Raw genomic sequence first — 24,190 nt, 5'->3', positions numbered from 1 at the left:
GAAAACAATCCATACCTAATCAAATTTCTATAACGCATAAACCAGCTTTGTGTTGAAAATGTTGTAATCCTGTTAAACTTCCCTGTTTTCTGCCTATATAAGTAAGACCTTAACTTTTCAGCTTCAGAGCACTTGACCCCATCCCTTTGGAGTCTGTGTTTTCAAGGTGGCCATCCTCAGTTTTGTTCTTAAATAAACTCTCTTAAACTGGATTTTGATTCTATAGATTATTACAGGTTGACAGAATATAAAAATTAACTGTTCCAATTGCTAATAACAGATGTGGAGCCATCGTAACTCTCATACGTTGCTGGTGAAATGCAAACTGGTACAGTCATTCTGAAAATGGTTTGGCAGTTTCTTATAAAGTTAAACATGCATATGACACAGCAATCCCACTCCCAGGTATTTATTTACTGAAGAGAAATGAAAAGTTGTATTCACAAGAAAACCTAAACCTGAGCCAGGCACAGTGGCTCAATCCTGTAATCCCAGCACTTCGGGAGACCGAGGCAGGTGGATCACCTGAGGTCAGGAGTTTGAGACCAGCCTCGCCAACATGGTAAAACCTTGTCTCTCTTAAAAATACAAATAGATTAGCTGAGTGTGATGGCGGGTGCCTGTAATCCCAGCTACTTGGGAAGTTGACAGAGGAGAATCACTTGAACCTGGGAGGTGAAGGTTGCAGTGAGCCAAGATTGCACCACTGCACTCCAGCCTGGGTGACAGAGCAAGACTGTTTCAAAAAAACAGAAAAGAAAAAAAGAAAAAAGAAAAGAAAACCTAAACCTGAATGCTTATAGCAGCTTTATACGCAAATGCCAAAACCTGGAGACAGCCCAGATGTTCTTCAACCAGTGAACAGATAAATAGACTGGTACATCCATACTCAGCCATAAAAAGCAACATGTTACTACAGATTACTCAACAACAAGAACAAGAACAACAACAAAATTCATTTTGATAAATCAAAGAAGATACAGAAGGTTATATATTATATTATTCCATTTATATGACATTCTAGAAAAAGCAAAATGATAGGGATGAAAACCAAACCTGTCATTGCTAGTGGCTAGGGAGGTGGGGCTGTGTACAGGGGAACAGCCAGAGGAATTTTAGATGGAATTTTACTTTCCCATATAATGATTGGGGTGATAGATACAGTGCTCTATGCATTTGTCAAAATCTGTAACACTATACACCAGAAAGAGTGACAATAAAAATTGTAAATACATTTAAAAAACATATTTTTTGCTTTTCCTGAAATCCTATATGACTAACACATACTAACAGGGCAACAATTAGCCAGAGATAATGTAAGCAAACCCACATCCAGCAGCTCGCCAAACACAAGGGACAAAAATTGGTGGGAGGAAAAGCAGGTTTATTGGAGAGCCAGAAAACCGAGAAGATGCTGAACTATTGTCCTAAAGCACCACCTTAAGCCAATACAAATTGTAGGTACTTTTCATGTTAAGCGCAGGGGAAAGAGGAGGGAATTGAGATCAAGAGCTAACCAGTAACCACAGACAATTGGGTGCCAGCAAGGGTCTGGGGAGGTTGGGAATGCCTTTGTCCTTGGTCAGGCCTTAATGGTCCTATAAATCTGTAACAAAACATAGTTGTTTAAATATGTGTCCTTTAATGCTAAAGTGTTTTTTAAACTTTAGGATTGTTGTTTTTGCCTATTAGTGCTCTAAAATTATCTTAGCCTATGAGCAGGAATGGGTAAAGCCCCTTAAACAAAAATGGAGTAAAGTAGTTTTTTTTGTTGTTGTTGCTATGATAACTCAGCAGCCCTTTTAAACATAGTGGGCACTCTTCATTTCACCAGTCACTCTCCCTATGGTCTCACTCCTGGCCCGCTTCCCTCATTTAGGTTACCTGCCAGGCCTCCTGTGATACTGTGACTTATAATAAGAAATACCTATTTTGGTCTTTGTCCAGTTTCCTGGCAGGCAACTCCTAGAATGTTTCAAAGTGATAAGTGATGTGTCTTTTTGTATGTGAATGAGATGTCTGAGAGGACTGCCGGGGAAGGAGGGAGGCTTCAGGATAGACTCCACATGCAGGCTGGTTGCCAGGGGAACCAATCTTGATTAGAGAGTTGAGACTTTCAACTCCACCCCCCAATCAGGGAGAAGAACTGAAGTTTGAATTAATCACCAATGACAAATGATGTAATCAATTATGCACATGTAATGAAGTTTCCATAAAACTCAAAAGGACATGCTTTGGAGAGCTTTCAGGTTGCTGAACATTGGAGATGCCTGGAGGGTGATGTGCCTGAAGAAGGCCTGGCAGCAACTTGTACTTTCCCCCATACTGTGCCTTATGTAGTTCTTCATCTGGCTCGTCGTGTTCATCTTTTGTAATACCCTTTATAATAAACTGGCATATGTGAGTGAAGTGTTTCTCTAAGTTCTGTGAGCTGTTCTAGCAAATGATCAAACTCAAGAAGGCAGTCATAGGAACTTTCAATTTGTAGCCATGTCAGGCAGAAGCTGTGAGTAACTTCGGGACTTACTACTTCCTGTTGGCATCTGCAATGGGGGGCAGTCTTGTGGGACTGACTGGAATCACCCAGCAGGTTCATTTTGTCTGCTGCCTAGATAGACCCAATTTATCAAGACAAGGAAACTGCAATAGAGAAAGAGTTTAATTCTTACAGAACCAGATGAACGGGAGACCATAGATTTATTATTACACAGATTAGTCTATCCAAAAATTCGAAGACTAGGTTTTTTCAAGGATAGTTTGGCGGGTAGGGGGCCAGGGAGTGGGGAGTGCTGATTGGTTGGGTCAAAGATGAAATCATAGGGAATTGACGCTGTCCCCTTGCGATGAGTCAGTTCCTGGGTGGGGGTCACAGGACCAAACAGTGAGTCTGGGTAGAGCCATCGGTCATCAGAAATCCAAAAACCTGAAAAGACATCCCAAATCTTAGGCTCTACAATAGCGATGTTATCTGCAGGAGTAAATAGCGATGTTATCTGCAGGAGTAACGGGGAAGTTGCGTTTCTTGAGGCTAATTTGTTAGTCCTACAAAGGCAGTCAAGTCCCCAGGCAAGAAGGGGTTTGTTTTGAGAAAGGGCTGTTACCATCTTTGTTCCAAAGTTAAACTATAAACTAAGTTCCTCCCAAAGTTAGTTCAGACTATGCCCAGCAATGAACAAGGGCAGCTGGAAGGTTAGACACAAGATGGAGTTGGTTAGGTCAGATCCCTTTCACTGTTACAGATTTCTCACTGTTATAATTTTTGCAAAGATGGTTTCGTGAGTCCTCATCCTGCCAGGTCTGCGCCAACTCCAGGTAGCGTCACAGTTGAATTGAACTGTGAGCTAGGAGGACACCTACCTGGTGCTGGAGAACTATTCGGTCGGGGAAAAAACTCCACACATGTGGTCACAGTAGTGCTCTGTGTTGTGTGAGAGTAGTAGGAGAGTATAGAAAGAGAAAAATATCTTGCTTTCTTGCCTATGCACCCTTGTAGGCATTTCAGTTTGAAACTCTTGCTTTTGAAAATAGCCTGATTATAGTGGCTGTACATCCATAAAAACCTGGGCCTTTACCTTGATCCAGAAACCCTTTCCTGACCCTTCAGGCCGGGTTAGGCAAGCTCTTAGAAATCTCATAGCATTCTGCACATGGCTCTTTTAGGATGTTACTGAGATTTCCTTCTGTATTTGTTAGAACCCTGTTGATTACGAGTGGCAGAAATCTAGCTCAATCCAGCTGTAGTCAAATCAAGAAATGAATTGTTCATGGGGCATGGATGGAGATGGTTTCAAGGATAGACACTCCAATCTCATCAGGATTCTTCCGTTCCTCATACATCCTCTCTCAGGTCTCCATTCTCTGGGGCTGGTTGCTGTTGTGGGACTGGGAAGAAGACCATGGGCAGCTCTGGACACATCTTCTTACAGCCTCATAGCAACAGAGGAAAGACTGCTCTGCCCAGTCCCCATGGAAGAAAATCCTGGGCCAAACCCCAACCATGGCCAGAGAGGAGAGGTACCACATTCAGATGGTACCTGGCCCGGGCAGGGCACAGACAGCCTTCAGCTGACATCAGAATCACATGGCTGGATTGGGGTAGGAGAGTATCCCCCAAAGTGAGGCATGCTGCTCTGGGCTGGCAAAATTGTAAATTTCATTACATTTGCCAACTTGTATTTTTTGCTACACTCTTAGACCTTTAGGAATGGAATAGATTACTGTGTCTTTCATTTCTGTATCTAGTACAGCAGGGTGTCTGGTATGAAAGACTTTAAAAATATTTAAAAATAAATGTTAAATGAAGGATAAAGTTTAAATTGTCATAGTCATATGCCTTGAATTTTCTGGAATAGTCCCAATTTCATGATATGTCTATGATATCTTTTTTATTAAGATAATTCTTTAAATGAATAATTTCCTTATTTTATAAAACTTTTTATAAAATTACATTCAAAAATTTATTCAGTACTTGGCCATACCCTCCGCTTGTGGTTTTCATTCAGCAAGGCTGGCCAATTGTGTTGGTTATATTTTATTTGGCTTCCAAATTCCCTTTAATCGCCTTTTCTGGCCTGGCTGGTGCCACAGGAGGTTAACTCTTTGGACTGCATCTCCATCAATACCTTGCTGGTAAGCATCCATTGGGCTTGTCAGTGAGAGCCATTGCCAGGAGATCAGATTATATGAGAGGGAAGGAGAAGCAAGGCTGGAGGAATTTTTCCCTTCTTGTTCCCTGTGTCATGTCCCCCAAAATGGCTCTGTCCCTTCCAGGGGACAGCAGCTCCCCGACAGCCCAGGCTCTCACAGGGAGAGGTGGTAACAGCTTTCTTCTCTCTCAAGTCTCTGGGAGCCTTACCCCACGTTTATGTCCTCAGTAAGTAGTCCCTTTACTTAAGCCCCATCATCTGAAACAAATGGGGTGGATTCTGCTTCCTGCTTAGACCTTGACTAAACTACCAACTTAACCTTCGCAGGTGCAATTTACCAATTAGATCCCCCCTCTAGTTTAGTGGTTCTCACTCTTTGCTGTGCACAGGGATCACCTTAGCACCTGTGATCCGTCCCCAGAAGTTCTGATGTAATTGGTCTGGAAAGTGGCCTTGGGATCAGGATTTTAAAAATCTCTCCAGGACATTTGATTGGGTAGCCAAGGCTGATAAGCCCTGCTCCAGACTCATATACCTCCTGTACAGAAAGGAGAATTCTAACACGTAGTGGAAACAAATTCCTATAACCTGCGTTTCATTTCTTACTTTCTTACAAATTATTGCAGCCTTCATTCTAAAGGGATGTTGTTTTCTACTTATTCACAAAAGCTTTTTAAAACAAAGTGGAACAATTTTAAACACATTTACATAACTGTTTCTTCAAGAGGTTCAAAACAAAGAACAGATATTTCTAGAAAGCATAGAAATCCACTATATACACTTTTATTTTGAATAAGGTGTGTGCAAGGGTGATGGCAGTGGCTGCTGCCATCATGCCAGCTGCAGCAGGGAAGCGCAGCTGGGGCTGTACACTCCCTGGAGCCAGGGGGAACCCTGCCCATTCTGAGTTGGGACAGGACATCCCCATGTGGCTACAGCCACCCAAACCACAGCTGCAGACCCAGGCCTCCTGCTCTAGGGAGCAGGAAGGAGCGCCCCCTACTGGGTGAGGCTACAGCAGCCCAAAATGCAGCTGTGGATCGGAGCCTTCCTGTGCTCTTGGGAGAAACGGGAACAGGAAGGATCTGCCTTCCCAGGTGCAGTTGCAGCTGCCTCATTCGCGGCTGCAGACCTGGGCCTCCTGCTCCAGGAAGCAGGCAGGAGCTGGGGACAAGTGGGAGTCCTGCCTCTTCTGAGTTGGTGGGGCGGGAGCTCCTGGGTGCAGCTGCACCGCCCTCCCAGGCACAGGACCTGGGCATCTCTGTAGCCTACACCCTCGAGTGCCCCAGGAAGGACCCCTGTCCCTGCAGGCTTAGGGGTGTCTGCTCCCAGTGCCTGGCCTCTCTCTTCTCCCAAGGCCCGCTCCAATCTCCCAGCGGGGTTGGGGGCCAAGTCCCAGCGGGAGGCTGACAGAATCCTGGGTAGAAGGAAGAGGGTCCCCAGTAAGGGCCCACCCTCAGGCCAGGGAGAGCCTGAAGACTAGGGGCTGGGCTGCCAGTCCCGTGAACTGGAGTAGGGACTCATGGGCCTGGAAGAGTCCAGGCCCACCCATGGCCGCCCATGGACCAATTGGCATACACTTCCTTCCTTCTGAGGTCCATAAAAGCCCTGGGCTCAACCAGAGCAGGGCAGAAGATGGCCAGAGGACAAAGAGAGCAGAGAGATGATGGGACTGGATGACCAGCTGCAGAGAAGGGTACCCTGTCCACTGAGAGCCTCAGAGATGACCTGCCAGCAGAAAGGAGCTACCCACTCCTCTGAGTTGCTCTAACACTAAATAAAACTCTTCTTCACTCTTCACTTGTGTACCTCATTCTTCCTGGATGCAGGACAAGAATTTGGGCAAAGGTGCTGTGGCCACAGAGGTTCCCGGCAAGAAAAAAAACACCCCAGAAATCGCCTAACAAGGGTAAGCTTTTCAGGAAAGAAAAAAGAGAATTAAAGAGCCATCGGGGGATACCACAAGAAAAAAAAATGGCAGGATTAGTAACCGTTGAAAAACTACTATCTTACAAATATAATAATAGAGATTCTAGTGCCACATAATTAACTCATGCCAGGTCCATGACTGATCTGGGTTTGCTGATCTTCTCTGAGAATGAACCAGGTTAAAGCACTCACAGCTTCTAGCACATTAAAATAAGCAGTGGCTACTGGCCTCATGAGAATCTTTAAAGTGTTCAATGTTTAAAACACCCTTGCCATTTTTAAGATACAAGAGAACCTCAACCACACTCTTACTTTAAAATGCAATTGCTTTTTAAACACACATTTGTTGACGGTGATAGAATGTAATGTTTTTGAGAAAGAACTGATTCTACAAAGCTTTTTCTCATTTTGAGGGTCCCAGGAATGTTGCATCTAAATAAATGCTGTGCCTGTACCAGTCAGCTATTGCTACATTGGCCTCTGGCATGCAGCAAAGAGCATTTATTTCTCATTCACAGTTTGTGAGTCATTGGGGCAGGTCAGCTGGGGTGACTCATTTTTCTCCTGGGACCAGTGAGCAGCCCAGGTTTATTTCTTCTAACAACCCATTAGCCAAAGAAAGCCACATGGCTGTGCTCACATACAAGGTCAGGGGAAATACATTCCATCTTTAGTGGGAGGCGCTGCAAGGTTACATGGCCAGGGGTGTGGATACAGAGAGAGATGAAGAATTGGGGCCAATAATTCACTTTACCACCGTCCCTAAAGTAAAAGTCTGTCGAAGATGACATCTCAATACTGTATTTACAAGTAGAACATCTTGCTCTAGAGTGATGTCACTGACAAGTTCTAGAACCCTATAGGTAAGATGACTTTTTGTGTCCAGACAGATGGCAATACTCATCCGTATGCTGTCTGCCCCAGGGCAAGGTAGGTGATGCTGGCTTTTCTTAGCTACCCTACCCCCAGAATACCAAAATGATCTCCAAATAAGTAATCAGGGTTTGAGGGGAGGAGGAGAGCATTGAACAGGTGGTGCATAGAGAATTTTGGGGGCAGTGAAACTATCCTGTGTGATACTGTAATTGTGGATACATGGCACTATGCTTTTGTCATAACCCATAGAACTTTATAGCACAAAGAGTGAACCTCAATGTATGTGAATTTTTAAAAAATCATTTGGGAGGTCAGGGATCCCATTTGGGATGCCCAAGGTGTGGAGATACATTAAAAACTTAAGATGCATGCACAGACACGTCTGCAGTCGTGAAAAACTCAAGTCCTACACAAAACTTTGCTACCAAAATTTGAAGAAGAAGAAGATGAATAGTATAAAAACAACATTCATGGGTGATCCACAACTTGAATCAATAGAAATTTATTGAAATAATATTTCAATAAATTTATAGAAATTTATTGACTGTTGTGAAATAAAGTTACATAGAATACAAGAGTCTACGCTAACAGAAATACCATGGCACTCACACCATGATCTGACTCTTGCTTCCTTGATCTCTTTTTGTGTGACTTTTCCCTGTCCCCGGCCAACTCACTAGGTATGTGTCAACCACTCCACCTTCTTCCAGTTCCTAGAACACCAAAATCATTCCTATCTTAAGGCCCTTGCCTTGCTGTTCTCTAAGCCTGGAAAGGTCTTGTCCCATCTCTCCATGTGGCTGGCTCCTTCTCCTCTTGAAGTTTCATCTCAAATAGGAGCCTCTTGGTGCCTCCCTCTAGAATCGAAGCTCCATTACTGTCTTTCACTAGTGCATTATCCCCATCCCCTAAAGCCCTGCTTGGCACGTAGTAGGTGCTCAATAAATATTTGTGGACCAAAGGGGCTACTCATTTATTAATATTTGGCTCAAGGCCCTGATGGAGTATGGACCTCTGCTTTGGAATGGATGCTGTGAGGACAGTCAGGAAGTCCCACACTGCACACACTAAACCAAGAGAGAGTCCACGTAAAGCTCCTGGGTGGCCACTGCAACAGTCTTAAGCACTCTAAGAAAGGCATAAAAGCAGCTTAATGCTCAAGTATTGACCCACATCTGCAAAGGACGTTGGGGCAGGGAGACGCTTAGCTGATAAATAGAAAACTACCCCTGTCTAAAGCAGGGATGGTTGGGATATGACTGCCTTGATACAAAACGGGAGCAGGAAATAGGACAGGCCCAAACAAGGGCTCAAAAAAGAAAGAAAGAAAGAAAAAAAGCCAAAGCGGCAATAACAACAACAAACTCTTGCTGCTGGTGGGAAACCTACAGGGCAAGCTCCTTCTCCACATGAGCCCTGCTGGCAGTTGTTTGTGTGTGTGTGTGTGTGTGCATGCACACGCGTAAGAGCACATGCAGGGGATGTAGTGAAAAGCACAGTGTGAAATGAGGAAATAAAGGATATCTTCTCAGTCAGTAGCCATGGGAAGAACGGGGAAGTACAAGGTCCTGAGAGCACAGAGATGATGGAATTTTTATATATTGGGAGAGAAACCCAAATCTAGTAATGACGATGTGTGATAAAAACTACTAGTATGATGAAAAACAGTATATTTCCAAAACTAACATTAGAGGGGAAAATGAAGAAAATCAGCAAAAGTAAAACTAAAAAGAACAAACAGCAAATAGCAAGCAAAAAAAATGATATGGAAAACAAAACCCAGTATGTGAAGCATCACAGTTGCTCTGTACTAAGTTCTTTGAAGACAAAGACTGGCATATTAGTTATGAAATAAAAGATAGGCATAATTTATTTCTAGAAACAAAGTTAGAAAGACAGATTGGAAATGAAAGCAAGGACATACTGAGCAAATGCAAAGGTAAAACCAAAATCAAATCAGCACCAATAGCAACATTAATATCAATTAAAATGCAATTTAAAGCCAAAAAGCATTAACCAGCCAAAGATGAATAATATATAATGGGCAATGTTAATCAATGAAGAAGCTCTGTGTAATTCATAAACCCTAATAGAATACAAAATACAGCAGCCACATATATGAAGCAAAAACCCCAGAAATACAAGGGAAAATTGATAAAAATATATCTATTGTGGGAGGTTCCAATATTCTTTCAGAATTGAACAATTCAAGTATGCAATTAAAGATATAAGGGATTAAAAATACAATAAACTATAATTTTTTTCTCTTATATTCATGTAACACATAAATTAATCATATACTTGATTAATGGCATTAAATAAAACTGCAATTGATTTCCCAAAAGCAGATTTTTAAACTTTCATTCATTCAAAGAAGAGATAAGGCAATAAAATGATTTCTTAAGTCTCTGATTAATGGGACATTAAGAAATCTCTTCCACATAATTCCTAGTTCACAGGAGAAATCAAAATTGAAACTACGAATTAAGTATCCAAAAGGGAAAAGAAAAAAACATTGTATCAAAACCTATTGGATACAGCTAAAGCTATGTTCAGGGGAAATTTTGTAGCCTTAATTTTATTGTTTAAAAATAAAGCGAAGCAAAAGACACAAATTCATGACTATCACAACATACTTGAAGCTATTTGCATCTTATTTTTCCTTGATAATTGAGAAAATGACTAGGAATGTCCTCATGCTTCCATTGATTTTCAGATTTTCTTCATTTGTACTATTTTCCCTTTTCATTTCTTCTTTTTGTTAGAGTCACAGTGAGTACGAATAAAGCGATCAATAATTTGTCTATCTGAAAAGTATGAAAAAACAGGATGAAAATTTTCACGTAAGTATTTAAATGCTAAATTGGGAAATTCTATGAAGGAAGAAAATATCTGGTAATATTACTAAATACACAAATTTGGTAAGACCAAAATAATAGCAGGCTATTATACCTAATACCTAAACAGGCACAGTTGTGTAATTATTGATTAAGAAGAGTAAACTTAATACTCAAGGGATTAGCAAACTTACTGGACAGAACACGAATTTCAGAATGAAACAGGCTTAAGTTTTAGTTCTGTGCTGGCAGTTGTTAGCAAATGATTTAACCTCTCCACTTCCTCAGTTCCTCATCTTTGAATACAGGCAGCAGGACTTGCTGTGCACAGACGTTGGAATAGATTAGGGACACTGTGTGTGAAGCACCCAGACAGTGCCTGGCCCATCAAAAACAATAAATGGTTGTCTTATCCTTTTGTTACTGGGTGCATAGTAATAAACAGTGATGATAATAGAAATTATTGTTCCAAAATTTTCATAGAAGCCAGGGCTGTTTTTTTACTCACTGATACTGGTAAGGTTTACTGTCCTTGAATGGTAACTGTTTGACCTTGGGAAGGCCCTTCAACTCCCCCTCCCTGGCCTCCATTTCCTGATCTGTAACATTAAGGAGTCTTGTCTGGTTCTGAACATCTATGATTCCTTACTCCTAATTTTATATATATATATATATATATATATTTTTTTTTTTTTTTTTTTTTAGATGGAGGCTCACTCTATTGCCCAGGCTGGAGGGCAGTGGTGCGATCTCGGCTCACTGCAACCTCTGCCTCCCAGGTTCAAGCAATTCTCCTCCCTCAGCCTCCTGAGTAGCTGGGATTACAGGCATGCACCACCATGCCCAGCTAATTTTTGTACTTTTAGTATAATCCCAGACTCCTGACCTCAAGTGATCCACCCGCCTCGGCCTCCCAAAGTGCTGGGATTACAGGCAGAAGCCACCGCACCCAGCCTCTAATCATGTATATCTTTAATAGTACAGAGTGGAGCTGTAAAACTTTATTCACTCCCAGCAGTTATCACCTGTGCAGCCAAAACCAAAAAGGAGTGAAAATGCAAGTGATGTCATGCTCATATTCAATGTTCATGTTATCCTGCTCAATGTCACAAATGCCAGTGGAGGCCCATAGATCAGGGATGTCTGTGTGTGCGTTTGTGTGTGTGCATGAGTGTGTGTGTTTATTCCTGTTTTCTCTCCAATTATGTCTTCATTTATTTGTTTTTGTGATTTCATGTTTAATTTTGAAGCATCCCTACCCTACTCCATACCTTGTCTCCAGTATTTTTTTAGTTGGGTATACTTTTCATAAAGTGAAATTCACTAATCTTTTGTGTACAGTTTGATGAAGTGACACATGCATTACTGTAACCCATGACCACAGGATGATATAGATCATTCCTTCCATCCCAGAAGACCCTTCATGCACCTTCCCAGTCAACACTCCCTACTTCAAGACAGCCACTGTTCTGGTTTCTTTCATCAAAGATAAGTTTTCCCAGTTGTAGACCTTCAAATAAATGAAATCATACAGAAGGTATTCTTTTGTGTCTGGCTTCTTTCATTCAGCATGTTTTTGAGGTTCATACGTTTTGCTCTATATATCAATAACTAATTTCTTTTTATTGAGTGGTATTTCATTATATGAATATATCACAGTTTGTTTATCTATTTTCCTACTGATGGAGATTTGGGTTGCATCCAGTTTGAGGCTATTAAGAATAAAGTGGTTATAAACATTCTTGTACATGTCCTTTTGTGGACATATGGTTTTCTTTCTCTCAGGCAAATACCCAGAAGTGGAATTTCTGGGTCATGGAGTAGGTATATGTTTATCTTTAGCAGAAGCTGCCAGACCTGTTTCCAAAGTGATTGTACTCTTTGATGGCTGGGCACAGTGGCTCATGCCTGTAATTCCAGCACTTTGGAAGGCTGAGGCAGGTGGATCACTTGAGGCCAGGAGTTTGAGACCAGCCTGGCCAACATGGCAAAACCGTGCCTCTATTAAAAATACAAAAAAATTAGCTGGGCGTGGTGGTGCACACCTGTAATCCCAGCTGCTTGGGAAGCTGAGGCGTGAGAATTGCTTGAATCCTCAAGGCAGACATTGCAGTGAGCCAAAATCACGCCACTGCACTCCAGCCTGGGTGACAGAGGGAGATTCTGTCTCAAAAACAAAAACAAAACAAAACACAAAACAACAACAAAGTGATTGTATTATTTACTCTTTAATATTCCCACCAAAGCTGTGTGGGGTTCTGACTGCTTCCTCTCATTGATATTTGCTATTGTCAGTCTTTCTGATTTTAAGCATTTTAAGCATTGTCTATTACCAAAGAATTTATAGCAAAGAATTTATATTAAAATAAGAAAAAAATCCTTTCTTCTGATACCAGAGGTATACATACATGGTTCACCAAGTTTTGCATGAATTAGTAAAAAGGATGAGTGTGTAAAATTTAATGTCAATTTGAGTGTTCAAAAAGGCTACCAGTTGTAAGTCAAATGATACCAATCTTTATTATGTATAAATGCAAATTCATTCCCTCGTGATTTTGTTTACGCTGTTGCTTCTGCCAGGAATGGTCCTGCTTCTCCTTACTGCGCAGATTCATCTTTAAGACTTATAGGACCCCTCCTCCAGGCAGGCTTTCCTCATCTCCTGTCCATCCATAGGGTTGGGAGTACCCCTCACAGACTGCTACTGTACCCGAAGATTACTTTGATTACAGAACTGGTGACATTTTAACTATGTGTCTATCTCCCATACCAGATAATGAGTTCCCTGAGAAGAAGGATTCCTTATTTATCTTTGTATCAACTGAGCATTTCTTGAGTAAATACATTGATTCTTAATATTGAATCACAGGCCAGGAAGAAATGCCTTTTACATGGCCATTTGTGGGAGTTTCAGTTGGAGGAAGAGATGGGGAGGGAGCCATAGCTGAACAAATTCACAGAAAACTGGGTATCAGATCATTTTACCTTTCAACTAGGGGAAAAGTGGACTGATGACACAGTCTTTACCAATAGGAAACAGTTGCCCAATGAGTAAGCTTTTGAGTGGTCTGAAGCAGACTCAGAGATTAAAACAATTTTGAAAGTAGAATAGTCACTAAAGATAACTACTAGTTCAACCTCCTCAAGTTATAAATAAACTGAATACCAAATAGTGGTGACATACAGAGTTAGTGGAAATGAAAGGTTTGCCTTCAGCTGTCTCTCCTTTATGCTTTCACAGCTTTAGTTTTTGTCATATTGGAGTTTTCTCTTCTCTGTATTTCACCCTCCAACACACACCATCTCTCTCCCACACCCCCACCTCCCACCCAACTTGGTCCATTACTTAAGAACAAGCCTGGCCTTTTCCCTTTCTCTCTCTCTGTATCTCTTTCTCTCTCTCTTTTAAAATGTACCTGTTCTAGGCTTCTATTCCATCAGAGCCTACAACCTATGAGAGATAATCCTGTAAAATAATTTAAGCTGAGTTGATAATAATTCTGCCTAACACATCTGCCAGGTTCTTAAATTATCTGCATATGTACTCAGCCACAAAAGCTCTGCTGTGATATTCACCAGCTGAAAAGCATCAGTGCCATGCCTGACACAAGAAAATGACAAGAGGTTTTGGGCACAAGAATTCAGAGGGAAACTTCCATTTGTTTTTCAGCTTCTAATAAAGCTGGCATTGATGAGTGGGCCATTCTACAGCAGAGCTTGGAAAGAGGAGTGAAAATCCATGGGAAGCAGATCCTGCATCAGCCCAAGGCAGCCCCAAAGAGGAAAGCTCTGGGGCATGAGCCTTCAGGCACCTGCCCCTGGTGCTGCCCTGAGGGAACCAGGAAAGCAGAAGAGCTAAGAAGAAACAAAACCCTAGCTTATTCTAAGTTACCTTGTTAGCTAACAGGTCTACCTCACCTGTCTGGGGAGGAAAACCCCATTAGGTGGACAGAGTGTTTACCTGAAAGATCAGCTTACCCCAGTATCTTGGAGAATGTAGATCCGAGGCTGCCAGAGCACTTTGAGGAGTCCCTAGTTCACCCTCAGGGGCGCCACTAAGGTTGGATTGCACCTGACACACAGTAAGAGACAGCGGTGCCTGCAGACACCATGGTTTCCATGGGGGCAGAGAAATGACAGCTGAATCTGCATTGCAAGTCCCTGGGCAGATGGGAGCATCTGCTTAGGGAAGACAAAAATCCTCTTTCTACAGGGTCCAACAGATGTGGATCCTAAAGGTAAAAAGAGCTCCTTGTAAAATGCAGAGGATAATTTTATATACAAAATTGAGAGCAAGAACAGGCAGGCTGACTTGAGCTTGCTGCAGAGCTTTGGCTGGGAACTCTGGGAAGATTGAGCCAGCGGACCCTTAGGAGCCTCTTGGTTTTCTTCTGAAGTGCCAGACTGGCCCAGAGGCATCTGTGGAGAGCAGGGAGGCATCATACTCACTCCATGTTCCTTTCTCTCAACAGAAAATGTATACTCCTGTCTCAATAGGAGGGAAACACCTGCTTCTTGTACCTCCCTGAAACCCAGCATTCAAGTTCTTAGAAGGGTCTTTAGGCTCTCAGCCCTCAATGTGTGAGAGTGGAAAATACTTCCTTTCTCCCAGCACACACACACACACACACACACTCACACACACCCTTCCCTGTCAGCCTTGAGTACAGTAGGTTTTCAGTCTTTCTTAGGGCAGGAGATCCCCCAAACGAGGGTTTCAGCGAGGATTTCAGAGGTGCAAGCTCTTCTGATTGTGGCTGGGGACAGCACCTGGAGGCCCAAGAGAGTCAGACAAGAGACAGAGAGCCCTTGGAGAGATCCCACATGGCCAGTGGAAGTCCCAACCTCATCACAGGGCACACAATAAGTTAGTAGCCCCCAAATAGCCTAGAGCACAAAATGGGGTACAGAAAATGATCAGCTGGGTACAGGAATAAATATTAGACTTTTATTGATTTTTTTACTTCCTTCTGTAACAGTTTGTATGTTTTATAAATGTATGTGATACATTAGTTTAGTTGGCATATGAATATATTTTATATAAATTTTTACATCTGCACCAGGTGATGTACTCACAAATGAGGAGGAATAGGGGGTGTGTGATCCCTCACGTAGGATGCTGAGAGGCAGCTGCAGGAAGAGCTCAGTTTCCTCTCCTCAAGCGCTCTTATTCTGAGTTCACATTTTATACACTCTCAGACTGACCTGTTGCCCCTAAGATGCCCCCAAATCAATTCCAGTCACTTGGCTGCAAACTAGGATAAGTCTTTTGTCATGTGGAGTGAAGCCACATCAATGGCATTTGCTGTCCTTCAGAGAGTGATACATAGAGATTTTCCTGTACCTTAAAAAGCTTATCACAAAAATGTACCAGCAAACAGAAAATAAAGATTAGACAAAATACAGCAAAACAACGTGACTGTACAAACACCCAAAGGAGAAATCAATTAGTTCTAAGAAAAAGAGGAATCATCCTGGAGCAATTCAGCCACAGGCAAAATGAGAACAGAAATGAGTGAAAAGCTGTATGTCTCTTTTTTAATAAGTGGGGATATAGTCACTGGGCCTCCTTAAAGGAAAATGTCTTTTCAGTGGATTGAGGTTTGCACAACACTATGAGTTGGTTTTTTTTTTTTTTTTGAGGCAATGTTTTCATTTTTGTGGCATTCAACTCCAGTGGCTAGAACTTGGAACCGTTTCTATTTGGCAAAAGCAATGTATTGTGATCTGTAAGTGTGTGAAATAAGACCTCATCTTACCTTTGTAGGAAAGACTCTGAAGGTACTCTTTGACTTGAGAGAAAGTAAATGAGTTTAAAAGCATTAAGAAATCTGGGTAGGTTTTGTCGTAGTCACTTTGGTATGTGGTCTGTTTCTTTGTGTGCTCTTGGTTCCTCAGGTAGCTGTGCAGCACAGAAGGCACTATAGAAATACACAGGGGAGGAGAGTTCGGAAGGCTGGCACCCAAGCACACCAGTCTTGCCCTTATTGTTTGAAAATGACCCTGACAGCCCCCAGCCCAGCTTTGAGCTTAGGCAGCATCCTTCATGATGCCGGACACTAAGGCTCTGTATTAAACAAATTCTTCCAATGACCAGGGCTGAGCAGAGCTACAGGGACTTCCAGCCTGTTGCTGCTGGAAGTGGCAGTGATCAGAGAATGACCAGAAGGGTGAGTTTGACCATCACTTTCAGAAGAGAAGTTTTCCCTGAACTTGACTCTTATGCAGGTCAGTGTGTTATGATAGTGAAGGAAACTGAAATATTTCACCCCAAATTACACGTCTTTGATATACGTTGAGATGGCTGTTGAGAAGGCCTGCAGACAGAAGTAGTCCTGCAAAGTTGTCTTTGAGAGTGGGGTGACCCGCATCCACAGGGAATCTGCAATGATGAAGCCTGGCTTTCCAAGGCCTTCCCTTGTCTGGATCTAAGAAAGATTAACTAAGATCGGACTTCATAGGTCTAAAAGAAACCTTTACCATCATTCTCTCTGGGGGCTGCTATCACTGAACAAGACCAACTTTGCTAGCCAGGTCTCCTCTTCTCCCCCTCCCATAACCTGTTTAGCCAGCTCTTTCTGTAACCTCAAGATGATATAAAAGCATCAACCCTCCTGTCATTTCTTTGAGTTCTTATATTTTGCTTGACTCCCATGCATGTTAATAAATTTATATGCCTTTTCTCCTTTTAATCTGCTTTTTGTCAGTCGATTTTTCAGCAAACCTTCAGAGGGTAAAGAGGAAGTTTGCCCTTGGCCACTATGATGGTGACATTCACTGCCTGCTTAATAAACAAAGGTCCTCATAGAAGCTTCTTCTTTCAGGACATCTCCTGTGCACATTTGGGATGGCACAGTAAGGGGCCTCCTTCCAGGGACCTAGGCATCTTCGGATGAGGATTTTAGAAGAATGATGGTGTTTACAGTCATCGCTCATTGTCCATTTGGACTAATGGGGGTCTGAGGTGCAGGCAACACCCAAATCATTTATATTTGATTATGAATATTGCTCATTTAATGTGAGTTCTGATATTCCAGAAACTATCATGAAAAAAATAATAGAATCACGATGTAAAAAACAAATTTTCACAACCTACCCAATCCTTTTAAACCTTAAGAACACCTTCCAGTTCCAGGGATCCCCTTTAAGGGGTCATTGGCCAAATGGAGGAACCAAACTGGTGAGAGGATTTGACACTGCACTCTGAGAAGAGTGTTTGTAGGGCCTGGAAATGCTTTAACTGGAAAAGAGAAGACTTAGAAGGCATATGACAAGGTTTTTGTAGAGTAATAGATTTATACTAACTAACATCCATGGGAAGAAGTGGAACCAGTGGCTAGAAGTTTAGTAAGGAATATTACAGCTGCTACAACTTCTACACAGTTGGAGCATCGGACAGCGAAGGGGGATGGGGCTACCCTGAAGTGGATACGCAGGGGCACTGTCACCCCTTGGCAAGGATGGAGTCAGGAAGAGTCACACACATGAGGCTCTGGACGAGGTAATTTCTAGGCCACCTTCTAACCCCAAGGTGCTAAGCATCAATTCTGTGATTATTGTCTCAAGTGCTACTTGATCCCAACCCCATGCCAGGAATGAATCATGTCTCAGATTGACACCAAGTTTTCTGCTTAACTAGTAGCTTGGAGGTGGCTTGGTCACGGAATTTTTAAAAACTTTCAAGGGATGCACATGTGGATACACTTCCAGTAGAAAATTGAGACTAAACTGGATTCCCGCCTCATTGCTTTCTGTCACTTGACAGCAACTGCATCCTTCCCTCTCATTTTTTAGGAGAAGGAAGCATCCCCTAATTCCAACCACTGCCCCTCCCCAGCAGGGATGATACTCATTTCTTGGCCTAAGCAGTCAGTCATCTTCTGAAATGTACTGGCTCCCTGGGTTGCAGGTTGGGAGCTGCAGTGACAAGGTTCTGATTTCATGCCAGGATCTCTGGCTTCCTCCATGACTATTACCAAAACGGGCTGCCAGCGCCCTCTGTGTTGAGAAGTTTTGGAGCCAGGGGTTAAGATCTATGAGATTGTTTTAGAAACCGCAGCTGGGCTGGGCTCATGCCTGTAACTCCAGCCTGTAACCCCAGCACTTTGGGAGGCCGAGGCAGGTGGATCACCTGACATCAGGAGTTTGAGACCAGCCTGGCCAACATGGCAAAATCCCATCTCTACTAAAAATACAAAGAATTATCTGGGCGTGGTGGTGTGCACCTGTAATCCTAGCTACTCGGGAGGCTGAGGCAGGAGAATCGCTTGAACCCAGGAAGCGGAGATCGCAGTGAGCCAAGATTGTGCCACTGCACTCCAGCCTGGGCGACAAGAGGGAAACTCCATCTTAAAAAAAAAAAAAAAAGAGAGAGAAAAAGAAAAAGAAACTGCAGCTGTACTCACCTAGACCCTGAGAAGCAACGGGCAAGCTTGAGTAGCATCCATATTTGAAACTGAAATCTTGAAGCTCAGGAATTTTAGCTGGAATTTGGTAATTCCTTCGGAATTCAGTGTCTGGAGGTTGGGGAAGTAACTTTTTCCATTCCAGAGACAAGTGAGAACTTTTCTTAATCTTCTGAGCTGGGGTGGAATGGAAACGGAAGGCAATACTTACTCCTTGTGAACAAAGTAGCTAAACCCACTCTTGTTGTGTTTAGAGGTACGGTCAATGTGCCCTGTATGAACACTTCAATGGAGAAATCATTTTCTGCTTTGTCAGTCACAGGAAGTATATACTCAAATGATCAGAAGTGGTCTCTAGTGAATATATTTTTATGTCACGAGTCTGCTCAGTGGGCACAGAAGACACTGATCACTCCACTGGGTCTGTCTGGTCCCTGGGGCAGAGATGGGTGTCAGAGAGATTTTGGATAGGGCCAGGGTCGCCATATAAAACATGGGATGCCCAGTTAAATTTGAATTTCAGATAAATAATGACTTTTTTAGTGTAAATACTTGCTATCTACTGCTTATCATTATTCAAATTTAACTGGGCATCCCATAGTTTTATTTGCTTAATCTGGCAGGCTTAGATGGGGTGCCGTATATCATCCCTATTACCTGGAAAAAAAAACACTCGAAGCTTATCCCTTACTGATGGAGGGTTAGGCATCACTGCATTAGTGGATAGCACCACTGTTATTTCTTTGAAATATCTCTGCTAAAACATATTCATTCAATATCTATGAAGCACTGAAGCCAGTGTTACAAACATTATCAGATTACAGAGGCAAGAGTCATAATCCATCTCACTTAGAATGAGTTCATTCCTGATTCTTGCTACAAAGCCTTAGTTCAGAGGCATATCATGTAACACCATCTTTATTCAGAAAGACAAAGATGTCAAAAATATGAGTTTCATGAGCAATGTCCAAACAGTGCAAATTACTATTGACACTGAACTCAACTCTCTTCCAAATTAGTTTTCCAATAGATCTTTTCAAAATAAATCCTAATATATATTGTATATCAAATGATTTATAATGGTAGCTACTGGTATACATTTTATATCAAAGGATACATAATTGCATCTACTGGCACCTGAGAGCACTTTTATATTGATTTTTTAAAAATGATTTCTGTCTAGACCAGCAGAGGAGGAGAGGATTCCAGTACATGTTGCCTCTTACTTTAGATAACTCAGGAGGAGAGGGCATGGGTATTCAATAGCCCTCGTAATGACCTCATAAACTGCCCATACAGAAGACAGATTATAGAGGGGAGGAACCTGTGAGGCTCAAAATCAGGGCACCCCTTAAGATATTTTGGAAAACCATCTGGTACTGTTCCTGTAACTTCCATCTATAACTTAGTGCTATGATTTGAATGTGTCCCCACAAAAGCAAACTTAATCCCTAATGCAACAGTGTTGGGAGGTGGGGCCTAATGGGAGGTGTTTGGGTCATGGACATCCTGCCCTCATGAGTGGATTAATGCTGTTATTGTGGGAGTGGGCTAATTATTGCAAGAGTGGGTTCCTGACAAAAGGGTGAGTTTGGCTTCCTTTCTCTCTCACTTTCACGCTCTTGTCCTTCCATTTTCCACCAGGGCATGATGCTGCAAGAAGGCTCTTGCAAGGTGCCAGCACTATGCTCTTGGCTTCCCAGCCTCCAGAATCATGAAACAAATAAATTTATTTCATTATAGATTACCCAGTCTCACATATTTTGTCAAAGCTGTACAAAACAGACTAAGACACTTAGCTTTTTCACTAGGAGCTTTATAAGCAAAAACAAATTTCCACTGAAATACTTGATGCTTTTATCTATATCTCTTCCCTAGAGCTACCATTCAATGGTAAATGTTTTCAGTTCCTATATCAGTTCTGTGCTATTTGCCAAGGTTATACATAATTAAGTCATCATTCTACCTTAAGACAATTAGCGTGAATACAAAGATATCTACAGAACAAACAGGTAGGGAATGTGGTAAGTCTTGCAACCATAACATTTGGAACTGTGGATCTCACGTGGAAATATGACATCAGAATCACCTGGGAAGGGTCTCTCAGAATACATCTACTGACCCTCATTCCAGACATTGAGAACCTCCAGAAGTGAGCCCCAGGCACTTAGATTGTGAAAACAAACCGCCCATGTGCTTAAGAATTACTGACTCAGAGCTTTGAATAGGGTGCTACAGGAGCCCAGAGAGAGTATGAGGGGCTGTGTTGGAGGAAGAGGAGGATGACAAGGACGAAAAGGCAGTCACAGTAAGGAGCTTTGACAACGGGTCAGTACAGAAGCAAAAACTGCATAGTGTGTATGTGAAACTTGGCCTGGCTCACAGAAGGGTGGGGCATGCAGGGCAGGGAGGAGGAGCTGAGGGTGAAATAGGAGAGACAAGCTGGGGCCAGGCTGTGAAGAGTCTGGAACGTCCGTTCCACATGAACAATGATGGACCGGCATAGAGGTGGAATCATTGGAGATGAAGACCCAGAAAAGGCAAAAGCCAGGACCTAGACTTAAATATCTATAGAATGAACAGGGAATGTGGTGAGCCTTACGACCATAACACTTGGGACTGTAGATCTCACATGGAAATAAGACATCAGAATCACCTGGGAAGAGTTTTGCAGAATACAAAGAGTCTCACTCTTCATTGATCCTCAGTACTTATCACAGTGATAGAACTCATTAAGTATTTACTAAGTTAATGAGTGAACACACACACCAAAAAACCTGGAAACATAATTGCTATGGATTAGCAATTAATATCTGAAGTACACTCTAGTGACTGCCTATGTGATCAAGCTATGCTTAAGGTAACTCCTAGTAAACTATATATTGTTCATTCCATAGCATGGGCTTAGTTCTTTAAAATTGAGGCTTTTGTTGTCTTTATAAAATGTTGTGTTAATGAGCTTCACGCGTTATTTGGAAGACAGGTTCCTGATAAAAAGGGACCTAAGCGACACCTAAAACCCCCGTATTTGTGCTGAAGTATGGACAAAAATAATAACCATGAGTTACAGCTAACCTGACCCAATGACGCCTCCCCCCAGGGTTCCTGTTCCTCAGGAGCTCAGCTCCCCTGGGTTTCTTTTCCACTGGAGTAAAACTGGAATGGTTTAGCCCAAAGAGAGAAACTGGCCCATTTAAGATTAGGTATGGCATCTGCAGAAAGGCCCAAACCAAAAGTAAGTCTTCAGCAAGGACCATTCAAAACTATTAGGACCAGCTGGGCACAGTGGCTCATGCCTGCAATGCCAGCACTTTGAGAGGCCGAGGCGGGTGGATCACGAGGTCGGGAGATTGAGACCATCCTGGCTAACACTGAGAAACCCCGTCTCTACTAAAAATACAAAAAAAAAAAAAAAAAATTAGCTGGGCATGGTGGCAGGTGCCTGTAGTCCCAGCTACTCGGGAGGCTCAGGCAGGAGAATGGCATGAACCCGGAAGGCAGAGCTTGCAGTGAGCCAAGATCAGGCCACTGCACTCCAGCCTGGGCGACAGAGTGAGACTCCGTCTCAAAAAAAAAGAAACAAAAAAAAAAAAAACAAAAAAAAAACCCATTAGGACCACTGACACATAACCTATAGCCAAGTGGGAACTAGCTCCGCTGTCTATCAGCTGCTCTGATTCATCAAAGCTACGTTCTCTAAGCCTGACTGTGAAAAGCAGCACCTTTCAGTGCTCCTCAGTCGTTTACCTTAATTCCATAATGAGGATAAAAAGCTAAGACATGGCCCTTGTGCTTCAGAAGCTTAGATTATTACAATATCATAAGTCCTACAAAAGAAGTAAGAACCAGGGCTGTTAAAACACATGGGAGGGCCAACAACCCAAAGGTGGAGGATCAAAGAAGGCTTCCAGAAGAGAGGCGAGGCGTACAACCAGACTTAAATTATGGGTAGACAGACGCTGAGAAGGAAGGGAGACCTGCTCCACAGGGAGGAAGCAATGTGTGCCACCAGCACAAGGCCACGAGGCATGGAGGTATGCGGAGGCTGTGAGTCGGGACGCCTGGCAAGGTCATGAGGGTGGGGGCTGACAAGAGAGGAGGCAGCATGGCGGCCAGGACCAGATTGTACAGGACTCATGTAAGGCATTTAGCTTTTATCCTGAGGACAATGAAAATCCACTGAAGGGTTTTAATCCATAAAGTGACATCAGTTTGCACATCTGGAGACTCATGATGGCTGTCTTATGGACAGTGGGTTAGAGGACACAAAACTGGAAAAGCTCACTGGGAAAGCTCCTCTAGCTGCCAGGTGGTGAAACAATTGGAGAGAACCTATGGATAATGCAGGAAGATCGGCTGCCGGGGGAAGGAGATGAGTTGAAATGCTCATGAGGCTTTTACTCAGCACCCAATATAGGAAACTGAGGGTCTAAGGAGAGGTTTGGGAAGAGATACAAATGTGGAGGTTCTCAGGATAGTTGTTCTTTAAAGGAATCAGAAACTCCAACAGTTGGAGGCCAAACAGAAAAATGACCAGAGAGAAAGAGTCAAAAAAGTAGGGGGAAACTGGGAGTGTGTGGCAACACAGAAATGCAAGAACAGTGGTCTGAGAGAGAGAGCAGAATCCACAGTTAAATGATGCTCAAAAGTTGGGTAAGACGCAAATGGAAAAATCTCCATTGAAGGTCATTGCAGACCTTGAAAGGAGCAGTTCAGTGAATGGTGGGGGCAGACACCAGGTTGGAAGGAGTTGAAAAGTCAAAGGGTAAGCTTCCCATTAAACTCAGTGGATTGTATCCCTGCAGTTAGGACTCCTCTGTCCCCAAACTCCAGCAAAATGATCGTAGATTAGAAATGTTAACACATGTTTTAGAAAATGGAAAGCAAATGTAGATGTAGCAACTGATTGAGCAAAGTAGAGGAAGCTGAAGCCTAGATGACTGCAGCGGGGAATGATAGCAAAGAAGTGAACTAGGTAACCCACACTACAGAACACTTGCAGGCTCAAAGGTAACAGGTACAGTGGAAGGCAGGGAGCGAGGCTCAGGGCTGAACACAGAGGCTTGGCTGAAAGCTTGAATACCAAGTGGCTTCCCGGATCACCTTCATAACCCTGCATAGTCATATGACTATTCCTTCCTAACTAGAAGTTTATTCTCTGCAAAACTGAACCAAAGAAGTTCTGGACTGAGGGACACCAGGCATGGTAAAAGGTGAGTGGAGTGAGATGCTTGATTGAAAAAAAGAGGGGTCAGTGAAAGTCTGCACACCAGCCAGGGAGATCCCAACCCCTTGCTTCTCCACTCCTGCTCTCAGAATGCCAGCAGTCAGAATTACCTCTCTGGAGAGACTGATCCACAAATAATGGCATTTAGGGATTTCCCCCAAGAAAGATAGCTCATCCTCTAATCACCTAAGTCAAGTACCAGCTAACAAGTGCCTTCTTTGTACACAGTTTTTAATTATATTTGATACCTCCTTTGTAGGTTTTTGAGCC

General features: G+C 42.7%; 1 protein-coding gene across 14 annotated transcripts in view; it reads right to left on the bottom strand.

The window, feature by feature from the left end:
* Positions 1 to 24,190, bottom strand: part of TEX26 (testis expressed 26) — a 90,541-nt gene that overhangs the window by 37,880 nt on the left and 28,471 nt on the right. For 6 of the 14 annotated variants that reach the window (XM_063792032.1, XM_063792033.1, XM_509614.7 and 3 more), the window contains 3 exons: positions 18,694 to 18,870; positions 16,048 to 16,209; positions 10,088 to 10,258 (listed from right to left, as the gene is read on the bottom strand). In XM_063792032.1, coding sequence (XP_063648102.1) covers positions 10,197 to 10,258; positions 16,048 to 16,209; positions 18,694 to 18,870 — 401 coding nt within the window. In that variant the 3' untranslated portion in view covers positions 10,088 to 10,196. Of the gene's footprint in view, positions 1 to 2,641; positions 2,924 to 10,087; positions 10,259 to 14,266; positions 14,708 to 16,047; positions 16,210 to 18,693; positions 18,871 to 24,190 lie in introns of those variants that run through there. The other 8 variants (XR_001708636.3, XR_001708635.3, XM_016925126.4 and 5 more) reach the window with 5 other exon arrangements.

The sequence above is a fragment of the Pan troglodytes genome, chromosome 14 (assembly GCF_028858775.2).
Source record: "Pan troglodytes isolate AG18354 chromosome 14, NHGRI_mPanTro3-v2.0_pri, whole genome shotgun sequence".
Classification (NCBI taxonomy): Eukaryota; Metazoa; Chordata; class Mammalia; order Primates; family Hominidae; genus Pan; species Pan troglodytes.
The sequence above is the reverse complement of the archived record's forward strand: the minus strand, read 5'-3'. Positions and strand labels throughout refer to the sequence as shown.